A 27,161-nucleotide genomic window follows, 5' to 3' on the forward strand; every position below is an offset into this window, starting at 1 on the left:
GAAGCTCTGGTATCGGGGGCTCCAAAAAGGGTCAACTTGGGCTTTGGGCAGGTTTTATCGACATTAACCTCGAGCGTGATTTAGCACATAGTTAATGTGGAATTTAGGCTCCGGGCGAAGTGAAAAGGAGCGGAAAAATGTTGGGCGTGAGACCGTTTGAAACCGGGGCAAATTGCAACGATGCATTTATTACGGGGTGTCCACAAAAAAAAAAAAAAAACTAATTAATTGCATGTATTTGTAAAAATTCTTAATCGATTAAAAAAATGTATATATGTATATTTTTAGATTTTTTTTTAAATGTGCAAAAAAATTATAAAAAAAACTGACAAAAAAATAAAAAGAACTTATACTTATATATTAGTATGAAGTCCTGTAATAATATTCTGAAAAATCAAGACTGCATTTTAACACTAAATGTATTTTTATTTACAAAATAGTCAAAAGCAGTGAAGTTGTCACGTGTAAATGTTAAATAAAAACATAATACAATGATTTGCAATCCTTTTCAAATTATATTCAATTGAATGGACTGCAAAGACAAGATATTTAACATTCAAACTGGAAAAAGTTATTATTCTTGGCAAATATTAGCTCATATGGAATTTGGTGCCTGCAACATGTTTTCAATAAAGCTGGCACAAGTGGCAAAAAAGACTGAGAAAGTTGAGGAACACTTATTTGGAACATCCCACAGGTGAACAGGCTAATTGGGAACAGGTGGGTGCCATGATTGGGTGTAAAAGCAACTTCCGTGAAATGCCTAGTCGTTCACAAACAAGGACGGGGCGAGGGTCACCACTTTGTCAACAAACGCCTGCATAAATTGTTTAAGAACAACATTTCTCAACCAGCTTTTGCAAGGAATTTAGGGATTTCACTATCTACGGTCCGTAATATCATCAAAATGTTCAGAGAATCTGGAGAAATCACTGCATGTAAGCAATGATATTACGCAACCTTGGATCCCTCAGGCAAAACACGACATCAGTGTGTGAAGGATATCACCACACGGGCTCAGGAACACTTCAGAAAACCACTGTCACTAAATACAATTGGTCGCTACATCTATAAGTCTCTAGGTCCTCCTCAGACGAGCCTTCCATCGTTGCTTCCAGTCATCCCGATTCTCCATACATTCGGCCAGTTCCTTGGTACTCTGAGCTCCTGCATCCTTCTTGAGTATGTCCCACGTATGTGAGTGTGGGATGTCCTCTTGACCGATGCCCATGTGTTGGTTCTCACAGCACCAATGTGCTGGCTGGCAGCTCCTGATGCCTTTGGCAAGTTAAAACTCTACTATGCAAAGCCAAAACCATTTATCAACAACACCCAGAAACGCCGCCGGCTTCGCTGGGCCCGAGCTCATCTCAGATGGACTGATGCAAAGTGGAAAAAAGTGTTCTGTGGTCTGACAAGTCCACATTTCAAATTGTTTTTGGAAACAATTTGTAGCCACGCCCCCTCGGGTAACTTACGCCGTCGCGGAAAAAAATATACCTTCTCTGCTGGCTACTAATAAATACTTCAGAACAGGTCTTTTCAACTCAAAATGAAGAGAGCCGCAGTTTGAAGAGAGCCCAAGGGCTCAGGGGCCGGAATTTGAAATGTGGACGTTCCGACAGAAACAGGTTGAATTCCTTTGAGACTGCCTTTACTTAATTGCAAAATAAGCACGTCAGCTTTCACACTGCACTGTCAACAAATTAATCATTCTGCCCACGTTGCGCGGCCAGACAGATAGTTAACAGCATGAAGAAACAGAAGCTCCAGACGTTTTGTAGAGGATTGATGTTCCTTCTTTTGAATAGTTTTCCTTACTTATTATTTCTTCACACTTTTTCTCTAATTTAGATTTGTGAGTCTGAAAATGTAAACATAAAATAAACATTAGACAAAGTATAGGGTCCATTCATTAATTTACCTAATAAAGCCTTTTATGTATTTTGCATAAATGAAATAGATGTAAATAGGTTTAGTGTTGAAACTTTACAACAATAAACTACAAATGTTTACGCATGTAGAAATTAAACATTGCGCACACTGAATGTGGCTCAACACAATTAAACCAAAGGTAGCAATATCACTCTCTACTGGGCAAATTTAGCGTTTCATGTATTAAATGAACTTTCGCTTTTTTTGTGTAATTATAATTCTGAACAAACATTTTATCATTCAATGATCTTGAACATTTGATGATACAGTTGTGTAACTGTATCATCAAACATTTTGCCTGTCCAAAAATATTAATGTTCAGTTACACATTTACCAGTGTTAATTATGGTTGTCATTTTAGAAAGTTAATTCATAAGTTTGTATTATTGTATCATTTAATTAACCAACTAACTACACTTTGTTTATTTTTTTAATCGTATTTTATTTTTATTTTGAGAGCTTTTAATGTTTCACAGTTTTTTTCATATGTCAATATATGTTTATATTTTTATTAAATTAACCAGAGGGGACTATATATATATATATATATATATATATATATATATATATATACATATATACTTCATCTCTACAGAACTGTTTCATGAAACAGTTCTGTAGATATGAAGTAGTCTTGTGATTTTTCCCACACACACACACACACATTATATATATATATATATATATATATATATATATATATATATATATATATATATATATATATATATATATATATATATATAATGGGTTGTACTTGTATAGCGCTTTTCTACCTTTAAGGTACTCAAAGCGCTTTGACACTACTTCCACATTTACCCATTCACACACACATTCACATACTGATAGAGGGAGCTGCCATGCAAGGCGCTAACCAGCACCCATCAGGAGCAAGGGTGAAGTGTCTTGCTCTGGACACAACGGACGTGACTAGGTTGGTACTAGGTGGGGATTGAACCAGGGACCCTCGGGTTGCGCACGGCCAATGTCCCACAGCACCACGCCGTTGGGAAGACTATGTCTCCCGGCTGTCCTGGGAACGCCTCGGGATTCCCCGGGAAGAGCTGGACGAAGTGGCTGGGGAGAGGGAAGTCTGGGCTTCCCTGCTTAGGCTGCTGTCCCCGCGACCCGACCTCGGATTAGCGCAAGAAGATGGATGGATGGATAGAATGTGTGTACATTAGAGATGCGCGGATAGGCAATTATTTCATCCGCAACCGCATCACAAAAGTCGTCATCCACCCTCCATCCACCAAAACCAACATTTTATCAAAACCACCCCCTCCTGTTGTTATATATCTAATATAGACGATGCTAGGCATTAGTGAGGTTAGAAAGCATTTGCCTGTTAAAGAAAGGAGACTGATCCAATGCAACAGAGATATTTAATGCGTGATAATATGATTTATCATTAATATAATATTATTGTCATTTCCATTAAGAAAGTGTTGGCTGTTGTTGCCAATGCCCTCAGATCAGGAGTGCGTTCCTCACACTTTGGGCGCGCAGTTGCAGCAAGCAGAATGATGCTTTTAAGAAGTTAAAAAAATGTTTTAGAAAGACTAGGCTTATATTTTCGTTAGGTAAAAAAAAAAATTCCGAATTTATTTCAATGAATATTAACTTTTTGACGTTACAATGCTCAAATAGGGACGAGGGCGGGGTGCACAGTGATGAACCTTTATTGATTGATCTGCAGCCATGACAAAATATCAGACAATCCCCATTGTCAAGGACAGGCAGGAAAATAAAGATAAACACATAGCCTATGTTGTAGGCATAGGCTATGTGTTTATAAGTTGAAAAAAAAATATATATATATATATGCCTCATAAGCTTTAGGCTGTCAATCACGCTCACAAACTTAAATTATACAATAACATATGTATGTCATCCCTATTTGAACAAAAATGAATTAAATCAATACTAATAATAAATAACCTGCAACTTTTTGGCCAAGGCAAATAGCTGGGGGGGGGGATCAAACCCATCAAACTGCACTTTATCATCAAACTTGAATTATAATGAAAATAGGCGGTCGCCACAAACAATGCGCTTCACTTGAAAGCGAGGCCAAATAATTACCACACAGTAGTACGTATATCTCGAATAGAAAAAAAATACACAATAAACAACGCAATTGCCTTAATTCCTTTGAATTGTAGTGCGCCCACACAACACGTAACCATCAAAATTATTCAGCTGACCGAACTCAATATAGGTTAGACTTGGGCTTATTTGGTATAGCCTAGGTAACATAGACTAATTCGTTTAACACATCCAACCGTATGTTTACTTACTTTTTTTTTTTTTTGTTAGCATTTCCGAATTGGTTCAACCGCCACCCGTCCGAATCTATTTAAAATCTTTTTTTTTCGTCATGTCACCCTCCCGACCCGCGGTTTATCCGCGGACTCCGTGGTTGTGTCCGCAAACCGCGCATCTCTAGTGTATGTATATATATATATATTTTTTTTATATATATATATGTATATATATATATATATACATATATATATATTTTTTATATATGTATATATATATATTTTTTTTATATATATATATATGTATGTATGTATATATATACAGTATATATATATATTTATATATATATATATTTTATATATATGTATGTATATATACATATATACATTCATACATACATACATACATACATATATATACATACATGTATATATATATATATATATATATTTATATATATATATGTATGTAAATATATATATGTATTTATAAACACATATACATGTATACATTTATATATTCATACACACATACAGTATATACACATTAATATATATACAAATATAAAAGTACACACATTATCACAATATATATATACACACACACACACACACACACACACACACACACACACACACACACACACACACACACACAGCAATATTGTTGGCAATCCAGATATGGCCCATCCCTAATAGTTGCCAGTACAAGCACACAGCTACTGTTAAAGCAATCACTACCGCAACATAAACAACATTCATGACATCCATTACCACTGAGCTAAAAATAAACATTGAGCAATATTCATTAACATTACAATCTTCCACCATCATTTTGCAAATGTACATAGTGTATCTTTAGGATCCTGACGCACGGGAGCCTATTGACCGAGAAGCAAACACAATCAGCCACTTTTTACGGCCTGAGGGTTTATTGATGGCATCAATGTGTCACTTGGATTAAGCGCGGCCACGCTGATAAGCAGCGTGAATAACAGTGGAGTCATGTTTTCAAGAAAGTGCTGCAGTCACGCAGGTTCATCCCAGAACCATAGCAGCCCTAGGGCACAAAGTCAAAATGTAGACACTTGTTGAGACAGGAAACACAATCTGCTAGGGGCTCTTATATCTTCACTTAAAAACAAGCGATACAACATCATAATGCAATAGTTGACATTTTCTACCAACCAGGATTTGGGTTTTTGCACCTTGTGTTCTCCAGCAAACCCCCACATATGTCATACCGTCGGAAAGGTCCGCTTTCTGCCTATGGGCGTATTTTAAATTGGGAACATGTCAAGTTACTAATGCCATGTAATTCCTCGATTTTTGACAGAAAAAATGCGCAAATTTTTTTGCAAAAATGGGCCAATTTAATGGCTACGCCTATTTTGTCTAATATGAGACAAACCGCCCAACGTACCCCCACATATGTTATACCGTCGGAAAGGTCTTCTTTATTTTAAATTGGGAACGTTTCAAGGTACCATAGCGACGCTATTCCGTGATTAAACAAAAAAAGGTGCCAACATTTTTTTGCAAAAATGGGCCAATTGAATGGGTATTCCTATTTTGTCTAATAAGAGACGAACCGGCCAACGAACCCCCACATATGTTATACCGTCGGAAAGGTCTGCTTTATTTTAAATTGGGAACGTTTCAAGTTACCATGGCGACGCTATTCCGTGATTAAACAAAAACATTTGCCAAAATTTTTTGCAAAAATGGGCCAATTGAATGGGTATTCCTATTTTGTCTAGTAAGAGACGAACCGGCCAACGAACCCCCACATATGTTATACCGTCAGAAAAGTCCGCTTCCCACCTATTGGCGTATTTTAAATTGGGAACATGTCAAGTTACCATGGCAACGCTATTCCTCGATTTTCGATAGAAAAAATGCGTGAATTTCTTTTGCAAAAATGGGGCAATTTAATGGATACGCCTATTTTGTCTAATACGAGACGAACCGGCCAACGTAACCCCACATATGTTATACCGTCAGAAAAGTCCGCTTCCCACCTATTGGCGTATTTTAAATTGGGAACATGTCAAGTTACCATGGCAACGCTATTCCTCGATTTTCGATAGAAAAAATGCGTGAATTTCTTTTGCAAAAATGGGGCAATTTAATGGATACGCCTATTTTGTCTAATACGAGACGAACCGGCCAACGTAACCCCACATATGTTATACCGTCGGAAAGGTCTGCTTTATTTTAAATTGGGGACATTTCAAGTTACCATGGCGACGCTATTCCCTGATTAAACAAAAAAATGTGCCAAACATTTTTGGCAAAAATGGGCCAATTGAATGGGTATTCCTATTTTGTCTAATACGAGACGAACCGGCCAACGAACCCCCACATATGTTATGCCGTCAGAAAGGTCTGCTTTCCGCTTATGGGCGTATTTTAAATTGGGAACATTTCGAGTTACCATGGCGACGCTATTCCTCAATTTAAGAAAAAATACCTATTTTTTCAGAAAAAATGGGCCAATTAAATGGATACGCCTATTTTGTCTAATACGAGATGAACCGACCAACGTACCCCCACATATGTTATACCGCCGGAAAGGTCCGCTTTCCACCTATTGGCGTATTTTAGATTGGGAACATGTCAAGTTACCATGGCGACGCTATTCCTCGATTTTTGAAGGAAAAAATGCGCTATTTTTTTTGCAAAATGGGCCAATTTAATGGATACGCCTATTTTGTCTAATATGAGACAAACCGGCCAACGAACCCCCACATATGTTATACCGTCGGAAAGGTCTGCTTTTATTTTAAATTGGGAACATTTCAAGGTACCATGGCAACGCTATTCCGTGATTAAACAAAAAAATGTGCCAACATTTTTTGCAAAAATGGGCCAATTGAATGAGTATTCCTATTTTGTCTAATAAGAGACGAACCGGCCAACAAACCCCCACATATGTTATACCGTCGGAAAGGTCCGCTTTCCACCTATTGGCATATTTTAAATTGGGAACATTTCAAGTTACCATGGCGACGCTATTTCTCTATTTTTGACGAAAAAAATGCGCAAATTTTTTTGCAAAATGGGCCAATTTAATGGATACGCCTATTTTGTCTAATATGAGACAAACCGGCCAACGAACCCCCACATATGTTATACCGTCGGAAAGGTCTGCTTTATTTTAAATTGGGAACATTTCAAGGTACCATGGTGACGCTATTCCTCAATTTAAGAAAAAAATGTGCCAATTTTTTCTGCAAAAATGGGCCAATTAAATGGGTACGGCTATTTTGTCTAATACGAGACGAACCAGCCAACGTACCCCCACATTTGAATTTCCCCTAGGGACCAATAAAGTACTTTCTATTCTATTCTATTCTATTCTATTCTATATGGGAAAGGAAGCAAATTTTGCAACCGTTTAACTTAGCACTTATTAACTGCTAGCATGATCACATTAGCATGCTAACATTAAAGTGCACATTTTTTTACACCCTACACCCTACAATGATTTGCAAATCATTTTCAACCCATATTCAGTTGAATATGCTACAAGGACAACATATTTGATGTTTAAGCTATTTTTTGCAAATAATCATTAACTTTAGAATTTTATGCCAGCAACACGTGACAAGAAGTTGGGAAAGGTGGCAATAAATACTGATAAAGTTGAGGAATGCTAATCGAACACTTATATGGAACATCCCACAGGTGTGCAGGCTAATTGGGAACAGGTGGGTGCCATGATTGGGTATAAAAGCAGCTTCCATGAAATTCTAAGTAATTCACAGACAAGGATGGGGTGAGTCACCAATTTGTAAGCAAATTGTCGAACAGTTTTAGAACAACATTTTTCAACGAGCTATTGCAAGGAATTTAAGGATTTTACCATCTACGGTCCGTAAAATCATCAAAAATTTCAGATATCACTTCACGTAAGCGATGATATTACGGACCTTTGATCCCTCAGACGGTACTGCATCAAAAACCGACATCAGTGTGTAAAGGATATCACCACATGGGCTCAGGAACACTTCATAAAACCACTGTCAGTAACTACAGTTGGTCGCTACATCTGTAAGTGCAAATTAAAACTCTACAATGCAAAACCAAACCCATTTATCAACAATATCTTGAAATGGCGCCGGCTTGGCTGGGCCCGAGCTCACCTAAGATGGACTGATGCAAAGTGGAAAGGTGTTCTGTGGTCTGACGAGTCCACATTTTAAATTATATTTGGAAACAGAGGATGTGGTGTCCTCCAGAACAAAGAGGAAAATAACCATTCGGATTGTTATAGGCGCAAAGTTCAAAAGCCACCATATGTGATTGTATGGGGGTGCATTAGTGCCCAAGGCATGGGTAACTTACACATCTGTGAAGGCACCATTAATGCTGAAAGGTCCATACAGGTTTTGGAGCAACATATGTTGTCATCCAAGCAACGTTATCATGGACGCCCCTGCTTATTTCAGCAAGACAAGTGTTACAACAGCGTGGCTTCGTAAAAAAAAGAGAGCGGGTACTTTCCTGGCCCGCCTGCAGTCTAGACCTGTCTCCCATCGAAAATGTGTGGCGCATTATGAAGCGTAAAATACGACAGCAGAGACCCCAGACTGTTGAACGACTGAAGCTCTACATAAAACAAGAATGGGAAAGAATTCCACTTTCAAATCTTCAACAATTAGTTTCCTCAGTTCCCAAACGTTTATTGAGTGTTGTTAAAAGAAAAGGTGATTGTGACGGACTTGCTGCCGCCCTGGTGTGGGTTGCGGGGACACTTGACACACGGCGCATCGTAACAGGTTTGATTTGGATTTATTCTTTCAATAAATCTGTTGTCGTTTGGTCCTTTGGTCGCGTCACTTTTCGGTGCGCGTTTACTGCCTTTGGTCGCACCACTTTGCAGTGTGCCCGTACTGCCTGTTTGCTGCCGTTGCCCACCTTTCCACGTCCGGGGCTTGCGTCCGCTGCGGGGGAGCGTCATCTCGCTCTCTGTGTCGTTTGTCGCGCTCTTGGTCTGCTGGCCGTGGTTTCCTCCTCCGTGCTGCCACCTCGGTCGCTCCTCCCTCGCCCTTTTTATATTCTAGCAGCAGATGGAGAGATTGTGAGCCGGTGTGTGGTGTACGCACCTGACTCCGATTGCCGCTGTCGTATCGCTCCGCGAGCGTTACGCCTCTCCTCGCCGCCGAATGCCCTGCCTCCTGGCCTTCATGTTGGTCCGGGGTGCTGCTGCTCTCAGCCCGCTGTCGGCTTTCCCAACTACTTTGGCACGTGTTGCAAACATGAAATTCTAAGTTAACTATTACTTGCAAAAAAAAATAAAGTGTATGACTTTGAACATCAAATATATTTTCTTTGTAGTGCATTCAATTGAATATGGGTTGAAAAGGATGTGCAAATCATTGTATTCCGTTTATATTTACATCTAACACTATTTCCCAACTCATTATACCATAATTCTTCCCTCAGGCCTGGAATATAAAGACAATATAACATACATCCATAAACGTGGATGCATATGCAAAAGGGCAATATATTTATCTGTCCAGTAACCTATGTATTTATATCTGCACCTTATTGCTCTTTTATCCTGCACTACAACGAGCTAATCCAACAAAATGTTGTTATCTGTACTGTAAAGTTCAGATTCTAAGACAATAAAAGGAAGTCTAAGTCTGAGTCTAAATAAATAACCTGGCAAGATTAACAGGAAAGTTAAGCAAACAGTGAATACTTGCCAGCACCTATTTCAGTGTATTTAATGATTGATGAATCACACAGCACAATCAAAACAAGTTTGGCAGAAATAAGAAAAAAATCAATGGAATTTACAGCTGGAGTTTATCAGCTGCCCGGTGATACCTAACTACAGAGTCTTTCAACTTTATTGAGTTCAATCTGGTGACGGAAATAACCCACACAACCTCCGTGCCCATTGATTCCTGCCAACGTCACGGTAAACACTGAGACTAGGAGGACAACCGAAGTCTCGCTCTGGTATTCCGGGAAGGAAGGAGGAAACAGTTGAAGGCGTTAGGAGCAAAGAACAAAGACACATTGGTGTCAATTTCGAGAGATCATGATAAACCTTGTCACGTCTGAGACGACCGTCAGCTTGCCAAGAGGCAGGGTTCCTGCTCAAACACACAAATCAGGCGTGTCGTTGACGACTGGAGGCTGTAAAACCTCCGCATGTGAGTTCCGGCAGCGCTCAGACAGGAAATATAGAGAAAGTATAAAGAGACTTGGTTTGATAGAGAGTGTTTACATCCAGGAGCGGAACACTACCAGGTAAGAACTCTGCACAAATTTGTCAATGGAACTTTTTCATTCTCATTGCTATATCAATTTAACTTCTTTTACGTTCTTGATCAATGCCTATTGTAACGTGTCAGTGTGTTACGTAGGCATCAATAAACAAAATGTTAACATTTGTATACATTTCATAATTAGAAATCCAAAAGGTCTGACTAATTTGACAGTGTTCAACTATGAGAAACATAGCTCATGTGGTTTGTATTGTTTTAGTGTGAGTGAATAGAAAGCAAGAAAGGCTAAAAGTGAAGTATGTTCTTCTTATAACGTCAAAACATACACGACACAATTCATTATTCATTTTTTGACGGCCCCACAACACATTTTAAAAATACGATTGAAAAATTAAAAACATAAAAAGTGGTATAAAAGAGCAAACGGGTGAAATGTACCAAGAAAATGTTGCAATGTTTACTTTACTAACACAAAGTTGCCATGCAGGCTGTTTCTTTCTTTAAAACATAATACTGAATCAAAATCAATGTCATTATGAATTATTGACCTATTCAAGGCTCCAATTACGTCACATTTGGGGGAAAATTATGCATTTTTTGTGTTTGCCATATAAAAAACAGAGCTGTTTTTTTGTTTTTTGAATAAGGGCCGAAAATGAACAAACAAAAAACATAAACAACAATACAACCTATATTTAACGGATAGCTCTGAAGATGATCTCGAGATTATTATGTTAAAAGTAAACAGTAAATATATAATTTATTTATTAACACTTTAATTTGGATCCCCAATCATTTTGGTGTGATTTGTTTTTAAGTGTCATTGCTCAAAACATAATTATGAATGAAAATCAATGGTGTTATGAATTATTGACCTTTTTAAGGCTCCGATTATTATATAATCTCAAATATTGAACTTATAAACTTTATTGGGTGAAAATATTGCATATTTTCTGGGTTTTCTTTGACAAAAAGAGCATGCAAATTAAATCTTTAAAAATGTTATTTTGACCGAATGACCTAATGTTGACCTAGAGATTTAAAACTTGAAAAATAATACAAACAATAATACTGAATAATGACACATTTTTAATATTTTTTTTTTACCAAAACTGAGTGGAGGCCTAAATGTATATTTTTTATACATATTGTATTGGTTTTTAAAATCCAAAAAATGATCAAGACAGCCCCCGCTTGCTTCGACTTTTCAGTGTGCGGCCCTCAGTGGAAAAACTTTGGATAGCCCTGATCTAAAGGATGAAGAAAGTTCAGTGTCGCAATATTAAGTGATGACTGAGCACATAATCAGCAGATTTTTTTGTGAAAATGCAATAAGTGCTCTGCAAAAAAATATTACAGGAACTAAACCCCAAGGCCATGGTTTAGAGCCAGGGGTGCCCAAAGTGGCTTCCCAGATATAAAACATATTCATACTAACTATTTTCGAAGCTTACGCAATCATTGAATGCATGTCCACAAGACTAAATAGGTAGGTAGGTATGTATGTAGGTAGGTAGGTATGTATGTATGTAGGTAGGTAGGTAGGTAGGTAGGTCTTTATTATCATTGCACAAGTACAAGTAAACTTTGTTTTCAGCACAAACCTGTTCAAGCTTAGACAAACAAACATTGTACACTGTTACAGAACAGGAAAGCTGATGAGTCGTGCCCCGTAAAAGATGGGAAAAAGGTCGACGCTGGGGTAGGATGAGTAAAAAAAATACATTCCAAACCAAGCTCTTAAGGGGGCCCAGTCTGGAGTGAGAAAAAAAATGGCAAAGCACATATACATATTACAACATACATCTCAAGACTTGCAACAGAGGGGAGGGGAGTGGGGGCTACGGTGGCAGGCTGCAGCTCTTCAGGCGCTGCCCAGCCGTCCATCGCCCCTATGGGCAGCACGGTGGGAGAAGGGTTAGTTTATCTGCCTCACAATACGAAGGTCCTGAGTAGTCTGGGGTTCAATCCCAGGCTCGGGATCTTTCTGTGTGGAGTTTGCATGTCCTCCCTGTGACTGCGCCGGTTCCCTCCGGGTACTCCGGCTTCCTCCCACTTCCAAAGACATGCACCTGGGGATAGATTAATCGGCAACACTAAATTGGCCCTAGTGTGTGATTGTGAATGTTATCTGTCTATCTGTGTTGGCCCTGCGATGAGGTGGTGACTTGTCCAGGGTGTACCCCGCCTTCCGGCCGATTGTGGCTAAGATAGGCACCAGCGCCCAGGGAATAAGCGGTAGGAAAATGGATGGATGGATGGATCTCGAGACTTGCAACAGAAGGGAGGGGAGTGGGGGCTACGGTGGCAGGCTGCAGCTCTTCAGGCGCTGCCCAGCCGTCCATCACCCCTATGGGATTCACGTCCAGAGCGTTGGATGGGGGGTGGGGTATGTGTATATTTTTTGTGGATGCATGTCTGTGTGTAAGCATGCCACGTACAGTATCTCTGTTCCGCGGCATTGGTGTTGTGCAGCCTAAAGTCAGTCCAAAGTCAACAAAAACAGGTGTGTGTCCATAAGAAACAAGAATGGAGTTTGTTGTGTCTTCGTCGTACTGTCTTTCGGAAGAGTGAAATAGTTGTACTACCGTGCCCCATTAGCACCTCTTCACCTCAAAGTTTGGGCACCCGTGGTTTAGACGGTGTTGTTCCATCTCTTCATTTTGTTCAGTCTTAATATTATTTGTTTGCTTCTTTTTAGGAGTGTTGCAATGTTTTGGACTTTCGTCATCCTCAGTGCGGTCTTCACTGGAGGACGCACGTCGCCAAGCGTGAGTCCATCTGCCCCGACAACCAGCAGCATTGCGGAAGAAACATGTCGCATCTTCGACTCGGGCCGCTCCGCGGACTGCCTGGGGAGGCAGCTGGAGAGCGTCCCGTGGAGACAATTTCCGTCCACACTGGAGAAGATTGATCTATCCTATAATAAACTTCAAGCTATCCGTTCGGACGACTTACACCGACTTCCTCGCCTGCGTGTCCTTCTGCTGGGGTACAACAATATCTCGCACATTGACAGTGACGCCTTCCGAAACAACAGCTTGCTGGAACATCTGAACATCTTCAACAACTCCTTGCAGGTAATTCCTGCTGCTGTACTGACATCTCTCTTGAACTTAAAATATCTGTCTATGTCCAACAACCTTTACAAACGTGCCACACTGGCTGAAGGCTTCTCCAGGCTGGTCAAACTGCAGGTTCTGTCCATGGGTGGGCCTTTGGTGGAGGGCCTGAAGAGAGAAGACTTTCAGCCACTGAAGAACATCAAGTTACAAAGCTTTGCAATCAAGTGTTCCTCCAACTTAAGCTACTACCAGCCCGGGAGTCTCCGCATTATTCAAACTTCGCACATTGGCTTCGACATGGCCATAGACCAACGCCCCGGCGCCCTCCTTCACATGCTGCACGACCTCGCCAACAAGACCTTCAATGCCATCCAGTTCCGCAACCTCTTCGAGTTCATGTACTACATGGGAGATGAGGATATCTTCCAGGGTCTAAAGGACATTAGAGCTTATCAGATCATCTTCCACAGAGGGAAATTCAACGAGAACCTCCTCAGGATGGCGTTAATCAACCTCGAAACGGCCCCCATCAAGAGGGTCAGGTTGCAGTACATCGACTTTGCGCGCTCACCAACTTTTTTTGACAGTGGGGCTGAATCACGCATCACAGACCTGAAGCTGGACCAACTGGACCTCTGGTAAGAAGTCTTCTTATTTGTTCTTCCACCTGCTGATACCTAAACAAAAACTCTAATAGGAATTTAAGATTTGGAAAAATTATGGAGACAGAACTGGTCGAGTCGGACGTCAACCCCACAGAGCCTGGGTTCTCTTAGAGATTTCCAGAGCCTGAAGAGTTTTTCTTGCCTCTGTCACCAAGTACTGGCTGATGTGGTGTTCAGTTGGTTCCCTTTAACGAATGAGGAGTGTGGCTGTAGATTTGCTCAATGCTTTGCGCTATTTTAGGAAAGTTGACTTAACTATACAACTACCCTACCTGGTAGTCTTGGAGGGTGTTCATTCAGTTGTTTGACTTTGTAGAACAACAAGCCAATAACAGCGACGACACAAAACTACCGTATTTCCTTGAATTGCCGCCGGGGTGCTAATTATTTTAAAACCTCTTCTCACTCTGGCGGTAAATTTAGGCCTGTGCTTATAAATTTGAGTGTGATGTAAGGATACCATCATGAAAAGCACATTTAATACAAAAACGTTATTATGGTCTTACCTTTACTTATAAATAAAGTCCATGCGCAGCTTCTTCTGATCAAAAGCATCGATAACTTGTTTATAGAAGTCTTCCTTATCTTTCTTCAGTTTTAAAAGTCTCTCTGTCTCGATGGAGATCTTCCTCTATTACCTCCTGCTTCGATTGAAAGTCCAGTTTAGAAAACTGTTTTATTTTAGATATGTAATCCTCCATGTTAAAAGTGCAAGCGAAAGGAAAAAATAAACGATCGCTGCTCACTCTTGCTGCTTGTTGTCACTTCTTCCGCAGCCGAGTAGTCGCAAGAAGGATCACTAGCGCCCTCTACCACCAGGAGGCGGGAGTCATTTAATGACTCCTATTTGACACACGCAGCTACGGTATATTAATAAAACATAGCTGCTTACTGTTCTTTTTAGCATATTCAATAGCTGGGACCTTAAATCCTACTGAATAGCTCTTAATCTTCTTCCCTTTATGCGATTTCAAATTATTGAAATCAGCCTCATCCATTTTGAAAATGATGACAGGTGAAGTGTCACTCGTGACGTGACGAGTTTGACCGGGGGAAATTCTAAACATGCGCTTATAAAAATAATATTTTGTGAAACGAGTTTGACCCGGCAGTAATTCTAGGCAGGCGCATACTATATACCCGGCGGCAATTCAAGGAAATACGGTATACTCATTTTGAATGGTAACTTTCTGGCTCTAAAAAAAAATCTGAAAGAAACCAAGAAAATAAATCGTGGTAGTCAGTAACGGTTTCATTTTTAGATCAATCAGAGAAAAAAAATAATGATATCACTCAATTCTGAGGAAATTAAGAAACACTACAAGAGACCACTCATACTTTGTTGCACCACCTCTGGCTTTTATGACAGTTTGTAGTCCGTTATAAAAAGCTGTCAGATCAGCTTTTCCAGTTGGAGTCTTCAGTTTCCACCACAAATGTTCAGTTGGATTGAGATCCAGACTATTTGGCAGTGGAGGTTTCTCTCCTCGGGGTTCCTCGGACCACCAAGCACTGACATGACAGTTCAGTTTACGGGTTCGAACCCTGTTTTATCTTGCAGTTAAGTCTTTCTGTTGTGCTTTTCAGCAAGTGTTTGTTCGTGGCTGTCTCTCTCTCACCCTCGCTACCAACAACAACCCCCTTCTCCTTCCTTAACAACGCGACAGGTGATTAGACAAACACTCTCAGCTGTGTCATCTACGCACCTGTCGCTAATCTCGAAGCCGGTTCTGCCACACCCCGCTTTGCTGCAGGTCCGCAGGCCACGCCCACCGCATTGACCTTATGTATCCTTTTTCAAGGAAGGTTTTTACACATTTTGGTCCATGGCAAAATGCCTTATCATCTTGAAAAATCATTTCATCGTCCCAAAACATCCTTTTTGTTGATTGAATGAGAAAAGTGTTCAAAAAGTAATTGTAAACCTGTGCGTTTATTGAAGATGTGATGACATCCATCTCACCAGTGTCATTTACCAGCTACTAAGCCCCAAATGTGCTTGTTTTCTTCCTGCTGGCGTCTTCATGAATCTCATTGGAACGGCACCAAACAAAATTTTAACATCGTCATCTTGCGCAATACAGATTCAGGATTCATCACTGAACATGACTTTAATCCAGTCATCCATAGCCCACGATTGTGTTTCCTTAGCCCGTTGGATAATTGTTTTTGTTTTTTGCTTAGGTTTTAACGACAGCCGACATTTCCATTTTTTGTATTTAAATCCCATTTCCTTCAGGCGGAGTCTTATACTTAAATTATAGACTAGGGGTGTTGAACTCAAATACAGAGTGGGCCCAAATTTTAAAAGGAACAAAGCCGTGGGCCAAGGTTGAACAAATTAACCTTTTAATAGGGACTGTTGCGTTTTGGACCTGTTCTTCCTTCGTTCAACGCCCCCCATAAGATGGTTTTAAATCAATCAGAGACAGAGGTTGCTCATTTTGATATTTTATATCCAAAGCGCCCTGGGAGATCAATCTAGATACAACACTTCAAAGGCACGGTCCAAATTGATCTAATCCTAAAAATGGCAGTTTCTCCCTCCTCACTCACTCTCACCCGCCTCTCTTCTTCTCCTCCCTACCTCGGACAGTTGAGATAACAGATTGTTATGGCTTCATTCCGACATTCCAAATTCAAGGTCTATGTAAAAGGCTCACACTTTAGCTGTTCTAAAATCTGACTAGGAAATAAAAAGACAACCATATCCAACAGGACCCAAACAAGTTTTGCATTGAATATTGAAGAAGCAAGGCTTATATAACTTTAGTGACATGCAAAATCCAGTTTCAAATAATAATATTAGTAATTAAAAAAATATCAAAGGCATATCAAATCAAATTTAAATAAAAATGTTAAGCCTTTTTTTCTATTTGCAATCTTCTGAGGTAAATATCCATTTTTTTCCCACAGGCTAATAATAAATTTGAAAATAAAATAACAATAATGAATGAACCAAACATTCAAGCCTTGAAGTAGCAAGAGAAAATGCATGAATAAAACGTTAATTATTGGTCAGTTTGCTGGAAGTTTCCCGGAAGAGTTAGTGCTGCAAGGGATCCTGGGTATTTGTTCTGTTGTGTTACGGTGCGGATGTTCACCCGAAATGTGTTTGTCATTCTTGTTTGGTGTGGGTTCACAGTGTGGCGCATATTTGTAACAGTGTTAAAGTTGTTTATACGGCCACCCTCAGTGTGACCTGTATGGCTGTTGACCAAGTATGCCCTGCATTCACTTGTGCGTGTGTGTGTGTGTGTGTGTGTGTGAGTAAAAGCCACAAATATTATGTGACACGCTGTTAGTATGGAGGAAAAGCGAACGTGACGACAGGTTGTAGAGAACGCTAAAGGCAGTGCCTTATATGCACGCCCCCAATATAGTTGTCCAGGTGGAAATCAGTAGAAATTCGGGAGAATGGTTGCCCCCGGGAGATTTTCGGGAGGGGCACTGAACTTCGGGAGTCTATCGGGAAAATTAGGAGGGTTGGCAAGTATGAGTATTAGCGGTGAATGCGGGCCAGCTCTAATGCCAAATTATGATATTGCCTCAAAGGCCAAATTAAATTACACGGCGGGCCAGAGTTTGACACCCATGTTATAGACGGTGACTCTAGCTCAGGGGTCACCAACGACCAGTTAGCCCGTAATGACCAGAAGAGTCACCCGCTGGCCTGTTCTAAAAATAGCTCAAATAGCAGCACTTACCAGTGAGCTGCCTTTATTTATTTTTTTATTTACTAGCAAGCTGAACTCGCTTTGCTCGACATTTTTAATTCTAAGAGAGACAAAACTCAAATAGAATTTGAAAATCCAAGAAGATATTTTAAAGACTTGGTCTTCACTTGTTTAAATAAATTCATTTATTTTTTTACTTTGCTTCTTATAACTTTCAGAAAGACAATTTTAGGGAAAAAATACAACCTTAAAAATGATTTTAGGATTTTTAAACACATATACCTTTTTACCTTTTCAATTCCTTCTTCTTCTTTCCTGACAATTTAAATCAATGTTCAAGTAAAAAAAAATGTTTTACTGCAAAGAATAATAAATACATTTTAATTTAATTCTTCATTTTAGCTTCTGTTTTTTCGACGAAGAACATTTGTGAAATATTTCTTCAAATTTATTATGATTAAAATTCAAATAAAATATTCTGGCAAATCTAGAAAATCTGTAGAATCAAATTTAAATCTTTTTTTAAAGTATTTTGAATGTATTTAATAAATTTTGTTATGGAAAATCTAGAAGAAATAATGATTTGTCTTTGTTAGAAATATAGCTTGGTCCAATTTGTTATATATTCTAAAAAAAAAGTGCAGATTGGATTTTAACCTATTTAAAACATGTCATCAAAATTCTAAAATGAATCGTAATCAGGAAAAATTACTAATGATGTTCCATAAATTCTTTTTAAAAATGTTTTCAAAAAGATAGTTTTTCTCTTCTTTTTTTTCAGTTGTATTTTGAATTTTAAAGAGTCGAAATTGACGATAAACTATGTCTCAAAATTTAATTTTCATTTTTTTCGTGTTTTCTCCTCTTTTAAACCGTTCAATTAAGTGTTTTTTTCTTCATTTATCCTTCTGTAAAAGGAAAAAAAAATGTACGACGGAATGATAGACACAAATACCCATTTTTTTATATATATAGATTTATTTATTAAAGGTAAATTGAGCAAATTGGCTATTTCTGGCAATTTATTTAAGTGTGTATCAAACCGGTAGCCCTTCGCATTAATCAGTACCCAAGAAGTAGCTCCTGACCATTTGTATGTAATTTGTTTTTCTTTGCATTTTCTATGTTCAGGACAAATTGCTTTAAGTTTTCGGTCTTGATACGTGGACGTTTTCCTTGGTCTAACCCACCAGTAGACACCAGCTGACTGTGAAGAGTCAACATATTTTGCAACATTGCGTAATGGTTCACCTTCTTAAAAAAAGCTTCATAACCTTTTACTTTGTTTCAATCTCTCGTGTTGACGCCATGATTCATGTCAATCCACCTGTTGCAACACTTCTGCAATGTGTGAACACTTGTTTTTTTTCAACTGCAGACTAAGGAACACATTCCATCTGATGCAGGTGTATCAATTGGAAATGAAAATTTTCATGGCGATTCCATCATTTGGTCTCAGAATTGAGTGATTCCCTATTTTATCCACTCAGCTTGATCTAAAAATGACACCGTTACTCATACATCCATCCATCTTCTTCCGCTTATCGGAGGTCGGGTCGCGGGGGCAGCAGCCTAAGCAGGGAAGCCCAGACTCTCCTCTCCTCATCCACTTTGTCCAGCTAATCCCGGGGAATCCTGAGGCGTTCCCAGGCCAGCTAGGAGACATAGTCTTCCCAACGTGTCCTGCGTCTTCCCCGTGGCCTCCTACCGGTCGGACGTGCCCGGACCACCTCCCTAGGGAGGCGTTCGGGTGGCATCATAACCAGATGCCCGAACCACCTCATCTGGCTCTTCTCGATGTGGAGGAGCAGCAGCTTTACTTTGAGCTCCTCCCGGATGGCAGAGCTTCTCACCCTATCTCTAAGGGAGAGCCCCACGAACCGGCGGAGGAAACTCATTTTGGCCGCTTGTACCCGTGATCTTATCCTTTCGGTCAAGACCCAAAGCTCATGACCATAGGTGAGGATGGGAACGTAGCTCGACCGGTAAATCGAGAGCTTTACCTTCCGGCTCAGCTCCTTCTTCACCACAACGGATCGATACAGCGTCCGCATTACTGAAGACGCCGCACTGATCCGCCTGTCGATCTCGCGATCCACTCTTCTCCCACTCGTGAACAAGACTCGACTCCTCCACTTGGGGCAGGATCTCCTCCCCTAACCGGAGATGGCATTCCACCCTTTTCCGGGCGAGAACCATGGACTTGGACTTGGAGGTGCTGATTCTCATCCCAGTCGCTTCACACTCGGCTGCGATCCGCCTGTCGATCTCGCGATCCACTCTTCCCTCACTCGTGAACAAGACTCCGAGGTACTTGAACTCCTTCACTTGGGGCAGGGTCTCCTTCCCAACCCGGAGATGGCACTCCACCCTTTTCCGGGCGAGAACCATGGACTTGGACTTGGAGGTGCTGATTCTCATCCCAGTCGCTTCCTACTCGGATGCGAACCGATCCAGTGAGATCTGAAGATCCTGGCCAGATCAAGCAATCAGAACCACATCATCTGCAAAAAGCAGAGACCTAATCCTGCAGCCACCAAACCGGAACCCCTCAACGCCCTGACTGCGCCTAGAAATTCTGTCCATAAAAGTTATGAACAGAATCGGTGACGAAGGGCAGCCTTGGGGTAGTCCAACCCTCACTGGAAACATGTCCCGACTTACTGCCGGCAATGCGGACCAAGCTCTGACACTGATCGTACACAATCAGACAGTCCGGTACCCCATACTCTCTGAGCACTCCCCACAGGACTTCCCGAGGGACACGGTCGAATGCCTTCTCCAAGTCCACAAAGCACATGTAGACTCGTTGAGAAAACTCCCATGCACCCTCAAGGACCCTGCCGAGAGTATAGATCTGGTCCACATTTCCACGACCAGGACGGAAACCACACTGTTCCTCCTGAATCCGAGGTTCGACTATCCGGCGTAGCCTCCTCTCCAGTATACTTGAATGGACCTTACCGGGAAGACTGAGTGTGATCCCAGGATAGTTGGAACACACCCTCCGGTTCCCCGGTCTGCCAATCTAGAGGCACCAATGTTACTGACTACCTGAATTTGTATTCTTGTTTGATTTTTGTGTTACTAGAAACCAGAAAGTTGCCGTTTGAAATGACTGTCGTTATCTGCTTGTTTTCCGAAAAGGGACAAGCGGTATGGATGGATGGATAAACAATTGAATGAACGTCCTCCGACCCTGTGATTCCATACTTTCTTCTTGGGGTTGTATAAAGACAAGGGTTGTGTTCTTAAAGAAGTTTGCACTGATGGTATGGAGAGTGACAATATAATGTTTAAAGGCCTACTGAAATGAGATGTTCTTATTTAAACGGGGATAGCAGGTCCATTCTATGTGTCATACTTGATCATTTCGCGATATTGCCATATTTTTGCTGAAAGGATTTAGTAGAGAACATCGACGATAAAGTTTGCAACTTTTGGTCGCTGATAAAAAAGCCTTGCCTGTACCAGAAGTAGCAGACGATGTGCGCGTGACGTCACGGGTTGTGGAGCTCCTCACATCGGAACATTGTTTACAATCATGGCCACCGGCAGCGAGAGCGATTCGGACCGAGAAAGCGACGATTTCCCCATTAATTTGAGCGAGGATGAAAGATTCGTGGATGAGGAAAGTGAGAGTGAAGGACTAGAAAAAAAATATATATATACAGTGGGAGCGATTCAGATGTTAATAGACAAATTTACTAGGATAATTCTGGAAAATCCCTTATCTGCTTATTGTGTTACTAGTGTTTTAGTGAGATTATATGGTCGTACCTGTACAACCTGAAGGTCGGCCCCGCACCTTTCTTCAGCACCAGTCGACGGGTGACGGCGATGCCCATCTCTGCCTTTCGCCAGGGACCGTCTTCGAAACACGATCTTTCGAAATGATCGCTGCATAACACACTTTCACTCTGTAAAACGCTTTGAGTCACCAGAGATAAAGCGCTATATAAATATAATTCACTTCACTTCACTACTTTGAGTGTGTGGTCTAATCCAACCGTGTTCGCTTGACCGCTCTGTTCCATAGTAAAGCTTCACCGTCCTCTTTCGGGAATGTAAACAACGAAACACCGGCTGTGTTTGTGTTGCTAAAGGCGGCCACAATACACCGCTTCCCACCTACATCTTTCTTCTTTGACGTCTCCATTATTCATTGAACAAATTGCAAAAGAGTCAGCATCACAGATGTTCATAATACTGTGGAATTATGCGATGAAAACAGACGAGTTATAGATGGGAACGGTGCTGGAACAAAATGTCCTCTACAATGTGTGACGTCATGCATGCTAATCGATGCTAACATGCTATTTAGACTAGCTGTATGCACATATTGCATTGTTATGCCTCATTTGTAGCTATATTTGCATCCAGCCTTTCCCTCCACCCACATTTAATGCCAAACGAACACTTACCAATCGACGGATTCAAGTTGCACCAGTGTCAAAAGATGCGAAAGTCCCTCGTTTGTTCTTCACATTTTACCGAAGATAGCGACGCTACGACAGAGATGTGTGGATATCCTGCGACACTCAAAGCAGATGCATGTCCAATGATAATGTCAACAAAATCACAAAGGTGAGTTTTGTTGATGTTATTGACTTATGTGCTAATCAGACATATTTGGTCACGGCATGACTGCCAGCTAATCGATGCTAACATGCTATTTAGGCTAACTGTATGTACATTTGTAGCTATATTTGCATCCAGCCTTTCCCTCCACCCACATTTAATGCCAAACAAACACTTACCAATTGACGGATTTAAATTGCTCCAGTGGTCAAAAGATGCAATCGTTGGTTAGTGTCATGATCCACGTCTTGGATCATGGCATATTCTGGTTTTGGTTCTGTTTATCACATTCTGTCTAGTATTTGTCTTCCTCACTTCTTTGTGGCACTTTCTGGTTTTGTTTGTCATAGTTACCCATTTAGTGTCACCTGTCTCTGCTTTGATCACGCGCACCTGCCCTTGATTATTTATCTCCCTATATATGCCCGCCTCTGTTTGACATTCAGTCTTGGACCATAGTTTGCTCCCACGCAACAGATGACGTCGCATTCCAGCATTTTGGTAACTATTAGCGCTCGACTAGCTTCCACGCTATTTTGTTTGTTCTTTTCCCTAGTTCTCACGCTAGCGCTTTCTGTTCTTTCTAGCTTCCACGCTAGTTCTCTTGTTTTGTTTGTTAGTGCCTTCATGCAAAGTGTTTTGTTTCCTAGTCTGTTTTACAGTGTTCTTCGGTGTGTAAATAAATCATTATCCTTACCCTCACGCCGTGTTGCATCTTTGCTGCACCCACGAGAGAACTTGTCACCACAATGCCACCGAGACGTCACAGTTAGAAGGCGATCGCCGAATAGCTTCAATAGCTATAGCTACAGCTATTGAGCGAATAGCTTCAATAGCTATTCGCTCAATAGCTTCAGGTTCTTCTTCAATTTCGTTTTCGCTATCTGCCTCCACACTCCAACCGTCCGTTTCAATACTTGCGTAATCTGTTGAATCGCTTAAGCCGCTGAAATCCGAGTCTGAATCCGAGATAATGTCGCTATATCTTGCTGTGCTATCCGCCATGTTTGTTTGTATTGGCGTCACTATGTGACGTCACAGGAAAATGGACGGTGGATTTACAGATAGCGAAAATCAGGCACTTTAAATTCTGGATATTCCATGATGGTTAAAATTTTGAAAAAAACTTCGAAAAATAAAATAAGCCACTGAGAACTGATTTTTATTGGTTTTAACCCTTCTGAAATTGTGATAATGTTCCCCTTTAATGAACTGTTTTTGGTTTCTCTATAGAGATATCCGAATATATAGTGTTTGTTGAATAACATGAAACTCTGTGTTGTCTTTCAGGTATATCAGCAATCCCGATATTCTGCGTTTTGACTGGCGCTTCACCTGGTTCAACAAGATCAAGCAGCTGTCCATTCAGTATGTTTACTTTAACTCGGTACCTTGCGACGCCTGGGTGGAGATGGCAGGTGTGCAGGTCCTGGATGTCTCCAACAACCGACTCTTGGACGAATACATCTTTAACCAGCGCTGCAGCTACAGGGGCGCCATGCCAAATCTTCACACCTTCAACCTGAGCACCAATGAGCTGACCAACTTAAAAGAACTGTCACTGCTCACCAGACATTTCCAGAATCTGCAAGTGTTGGACGTTAGCAACAATAAGCTAGGATCTGCCGAAAGAAGCCGAGATTGCGTTTGGCAACAAAACATCACCAGGATCATCGCTCACCACAATCAGTTCACAACCGAAGCCCTCTCCTGCCTGCCCACCACTGTCCACTTCTTGGACCTGTCCTCCTGCAACCTGGACCAGCTGGACGTGGCGTACTTTGAGAAGGCCACCAACCTGAAAGTGCTGCTGCTGAGTGACAACAAAATCAAGTTCATCCCATCCAAGTGGGAGAGTTCATCACTGCGGAGCCTGGCTCTGGATGGCAATTCCTTCGGTCTCATTAGCAAGGAATCATTCCAGCTAATGCCTGGACTTGTTCACCTAAAGGCTGGGAACAACCCTTACCACTGCACCTGTGAACTGCACGCCTTCATTGAAGAAACCAAGGATAAAGATCAGTTCAATTTGACCGACTGGCCTTGGAACTACAGGTGTTACCACCCAGAGCAGTTTCTGAACACAGTCATATCTCGTTACTTCCCGAGCCAGGTGGCGTGCGATGTCAGGCTGGTCATCATCATCAGTGTCGCAACGACCGCGGCGGTCATTCTGATTCTGATGCTTATTTGTTACTTTTTCGACCTCCCGTGGTACACCAAGGCCACCTATCAGATCATCAAGGCCAAATACAGAGCTCACAAGGAGAGAGCTGCGGGAGAACCTGGACATTTTACCTATCACGCCTTCATTTCCTACAGCCACTGTGACGCAGAATGGGTGAGAGAACAGCTCCTGCCTTGTTTGGAGAACAACCGGAACCCCTACCGACTGTGCATTCACGAGCGAGACTTCATGCCGGGACGGTGGATCATCGACAACATCATTGAAAACATCGAGAACAGTTACAAGGTAACGCTAACGTTGTTTGGCAATCGAAGAAAGGTCCGCTCTTATCAACATATTCAACACATTGCGTTTAAAAATCAACATCAACTCTCTGCCGCACTGTTGTGATGAAACGAGAGCTGAGCCAGAAGGCAAATCTTTCGGTCTACCGACCTATCTACAAACCTCGTTTCCATATGAGTTGGGAAATTGTGTTAGATGTAAATATAAACCGAATGCAATGATTTGCAAATCATTTTCAACCCATATTCAGTTGAATATGCTACAAACACAACATATTTGATGTTCAAACGGATAAAAAAACATTTTGTTGTTGCAAATAATCATTAACTTTAGAATTTGATGCCAGCAACACGTGACAACGAATTCAGGAAAGGTGGCAATAAATACTGAAAAAGTTGAGGAATGCTCATCAAACACTTATTTGGAACATACCACAGGTGTGTAGGCTAATTGGGAACAGGTGGGTGCCATGATTGGGTGTAAAAACAGCTTCCCAAAAAATGCTCAGTCTTTCACAAGAAAGGATGGGGCGAGGTACATCCCTTTGTCCACAACTGTGTGAGCAAATAGTTAAACAGTTTAAGAACAACGTTTCTCAAAGTGCAAATGCAAGAAATTTAGGGATTTCAACATCTACGGTCCATGATATCATCAAAAGGTTCAGAGAATCTAGAAAAATCACTCCACGTAAGCGGAATGGCCGGAAACCAACATTGAATGACCGTGACCTTCGATCCCTCAGACGGGACTGTATCAAAAACTGACATCAATCTCTAACATGGGCTCAGGAACACTTCAGAAAACCATACAGTTTGTCGCTATATCTGTAAGTGCAAGTTAAAGCTCTACTATGCAAAGCAAAAGCCATTTATCAACAACATCCAGAAACGCCACCGGCTTCTTTGGGCCTGAGATCACTGACGTCAATCTCTAACATGGGCTCAGGAACACTTCAGAAAACCATACAGTTTGTCGCTATATCTGTAAGTGCAAGTTAAAGCTCTACTATGCAAAGCCAAAGCCATTTATCAACAACGTCCAGAAACGCCGCCGGCTTCTCTGGGCCTGAGATCATCTAAGATGGAGTGATGCAAAGTGGAAAACTATTCTGTGGTCTGACAAGTCCACATTTCAAATTGCTTTTGGTAAAATTCGACATCGTGTCACCCGGACCAAAGGGGAAGCAAAAAATTCAACCGAAAAATATGAAGAGAATAACTAGCTAATTCGAATCTTTTTGAAAAAATTAAAAAAATAATTTATGGAACATCATTAGTAATTTTTCCTGATTAAGATTCATTTTAAAATTTTGATGACATGTTTTAAATAGGTTAAAATCCAATCTTCACTTTGTTAGAATATATAACAAATTGGACCAATTGATATTTCTAACAAAGATAAATCATTATTTATTCTACATTTTCTGGAACAAATATTTAAAAGAAATTCAAAAACACTTTGAAAAAAGATTTAAATTTGATTCTACAGCTTTTCTAGATTTGCCACAATAATTTTTGGGAATTTTAATCATATTAGGTTTGAGGAAATATTTCACAAATATTATTTGTCGAAAAAACAGAAGCTAAAATGAAGAATTAAATTAAAATGTATTTATTATTCTTTACAATAAAAAAAAAAAAAAAATATTTGAACATTGATTTAAATTGTCAGGAAAGAAGAGGAAGGAATTTAAAAGTTAAAAAGGTAAATGTGTTTAAAAATCCTAAAATAATTTTTAAGGTTGTATTTTTTCTCTAAAATTGCCTTTCTGAAAGTTATAAGAAGCAAAGTAAAAAAAATAAATGAATTTATTTAAACAATTGAAGACCAAAATATTTTTGGGGATTTTCAAATTCTATTTGAGTTTTGTCTCTCTTAGAATTAAAAATGTCGAGCAAAGCGAGACCAGCTTGCTAGTAAATAAATACAATTTAAAACATAGAGGCAGCTCACTGGTAAGTGCTGCTATTTGAGCTATTTTTAGAACAGGCCAGCGGGCGACTCATCTGGTCCTTGCGTAGGTGACGCTTTTGCCCCACACTTGACAAATTGCAGTTGTCTGTTCGACATCTTCCCGCTTGAAGCCAAACCACCGCCAGACAATGGTCCCCCTGTGTTTTTTCTTGGGAATGAATTCTTCCTTCATTTGTTACCAGACTCGCACCTTCTTTCTCTCGCATTACCGCTCGCACTGCTCCACTAGCATCACAGCTAAGCTTACACATGCTGCTACCTCTCTGCTCCGCCAGA

The 27,161-nt window shown here is 40.6% G+C and overlaps 1 protein-coding gene across 1 annotated transcript in view; it reads left to right on the forward strand.

The window, feature by feature from the left end:
- The first annotated feature begins 10,035 nt into the window (after window positions 1-10,035).
- tlr18 (toll-like receptor 18) overlaps window positions 10,036-27,161 on the forward strand; it is a 33,395-nt gene continuing 16,269 nt past the window's right edge. The window contains exons 1-3 of the mRNA XM_061916616.1: window positions 10,036-10,472; window positions 13,152-14,153; window positions 23,729-24,911. Coding sequence (XP_061772600.1) covers window positions 10,261-10,472; window positions 13,152-14,153; window positions 23,729-24,911 — 2,397 coding nt within the window. The 5' untranslated portion in view covers window positions 10,036-10,260. The remainder of the gene's footprint in view (window positions 10,473-13,151; window positions 14,154-23,728; window positions 24,912-27,161) is intronic.

Source organism: Nerophis ophidion, linkage group LG11 (assembly GCF_033978795.1).
Source record: "Nerophis ophidion isolate RoL-2023_Sa linkage group LG11, RoL_Noph_v1.0, whole genome shotgun sequence".
NCBI classification, from domain to species: domain Eukaryota; kingdom Metazoa; phylum Chordata; class Actinopteri; order Syngnathiformes; family Syngnathidae; genus Nerophis; species Nerophis ophidion.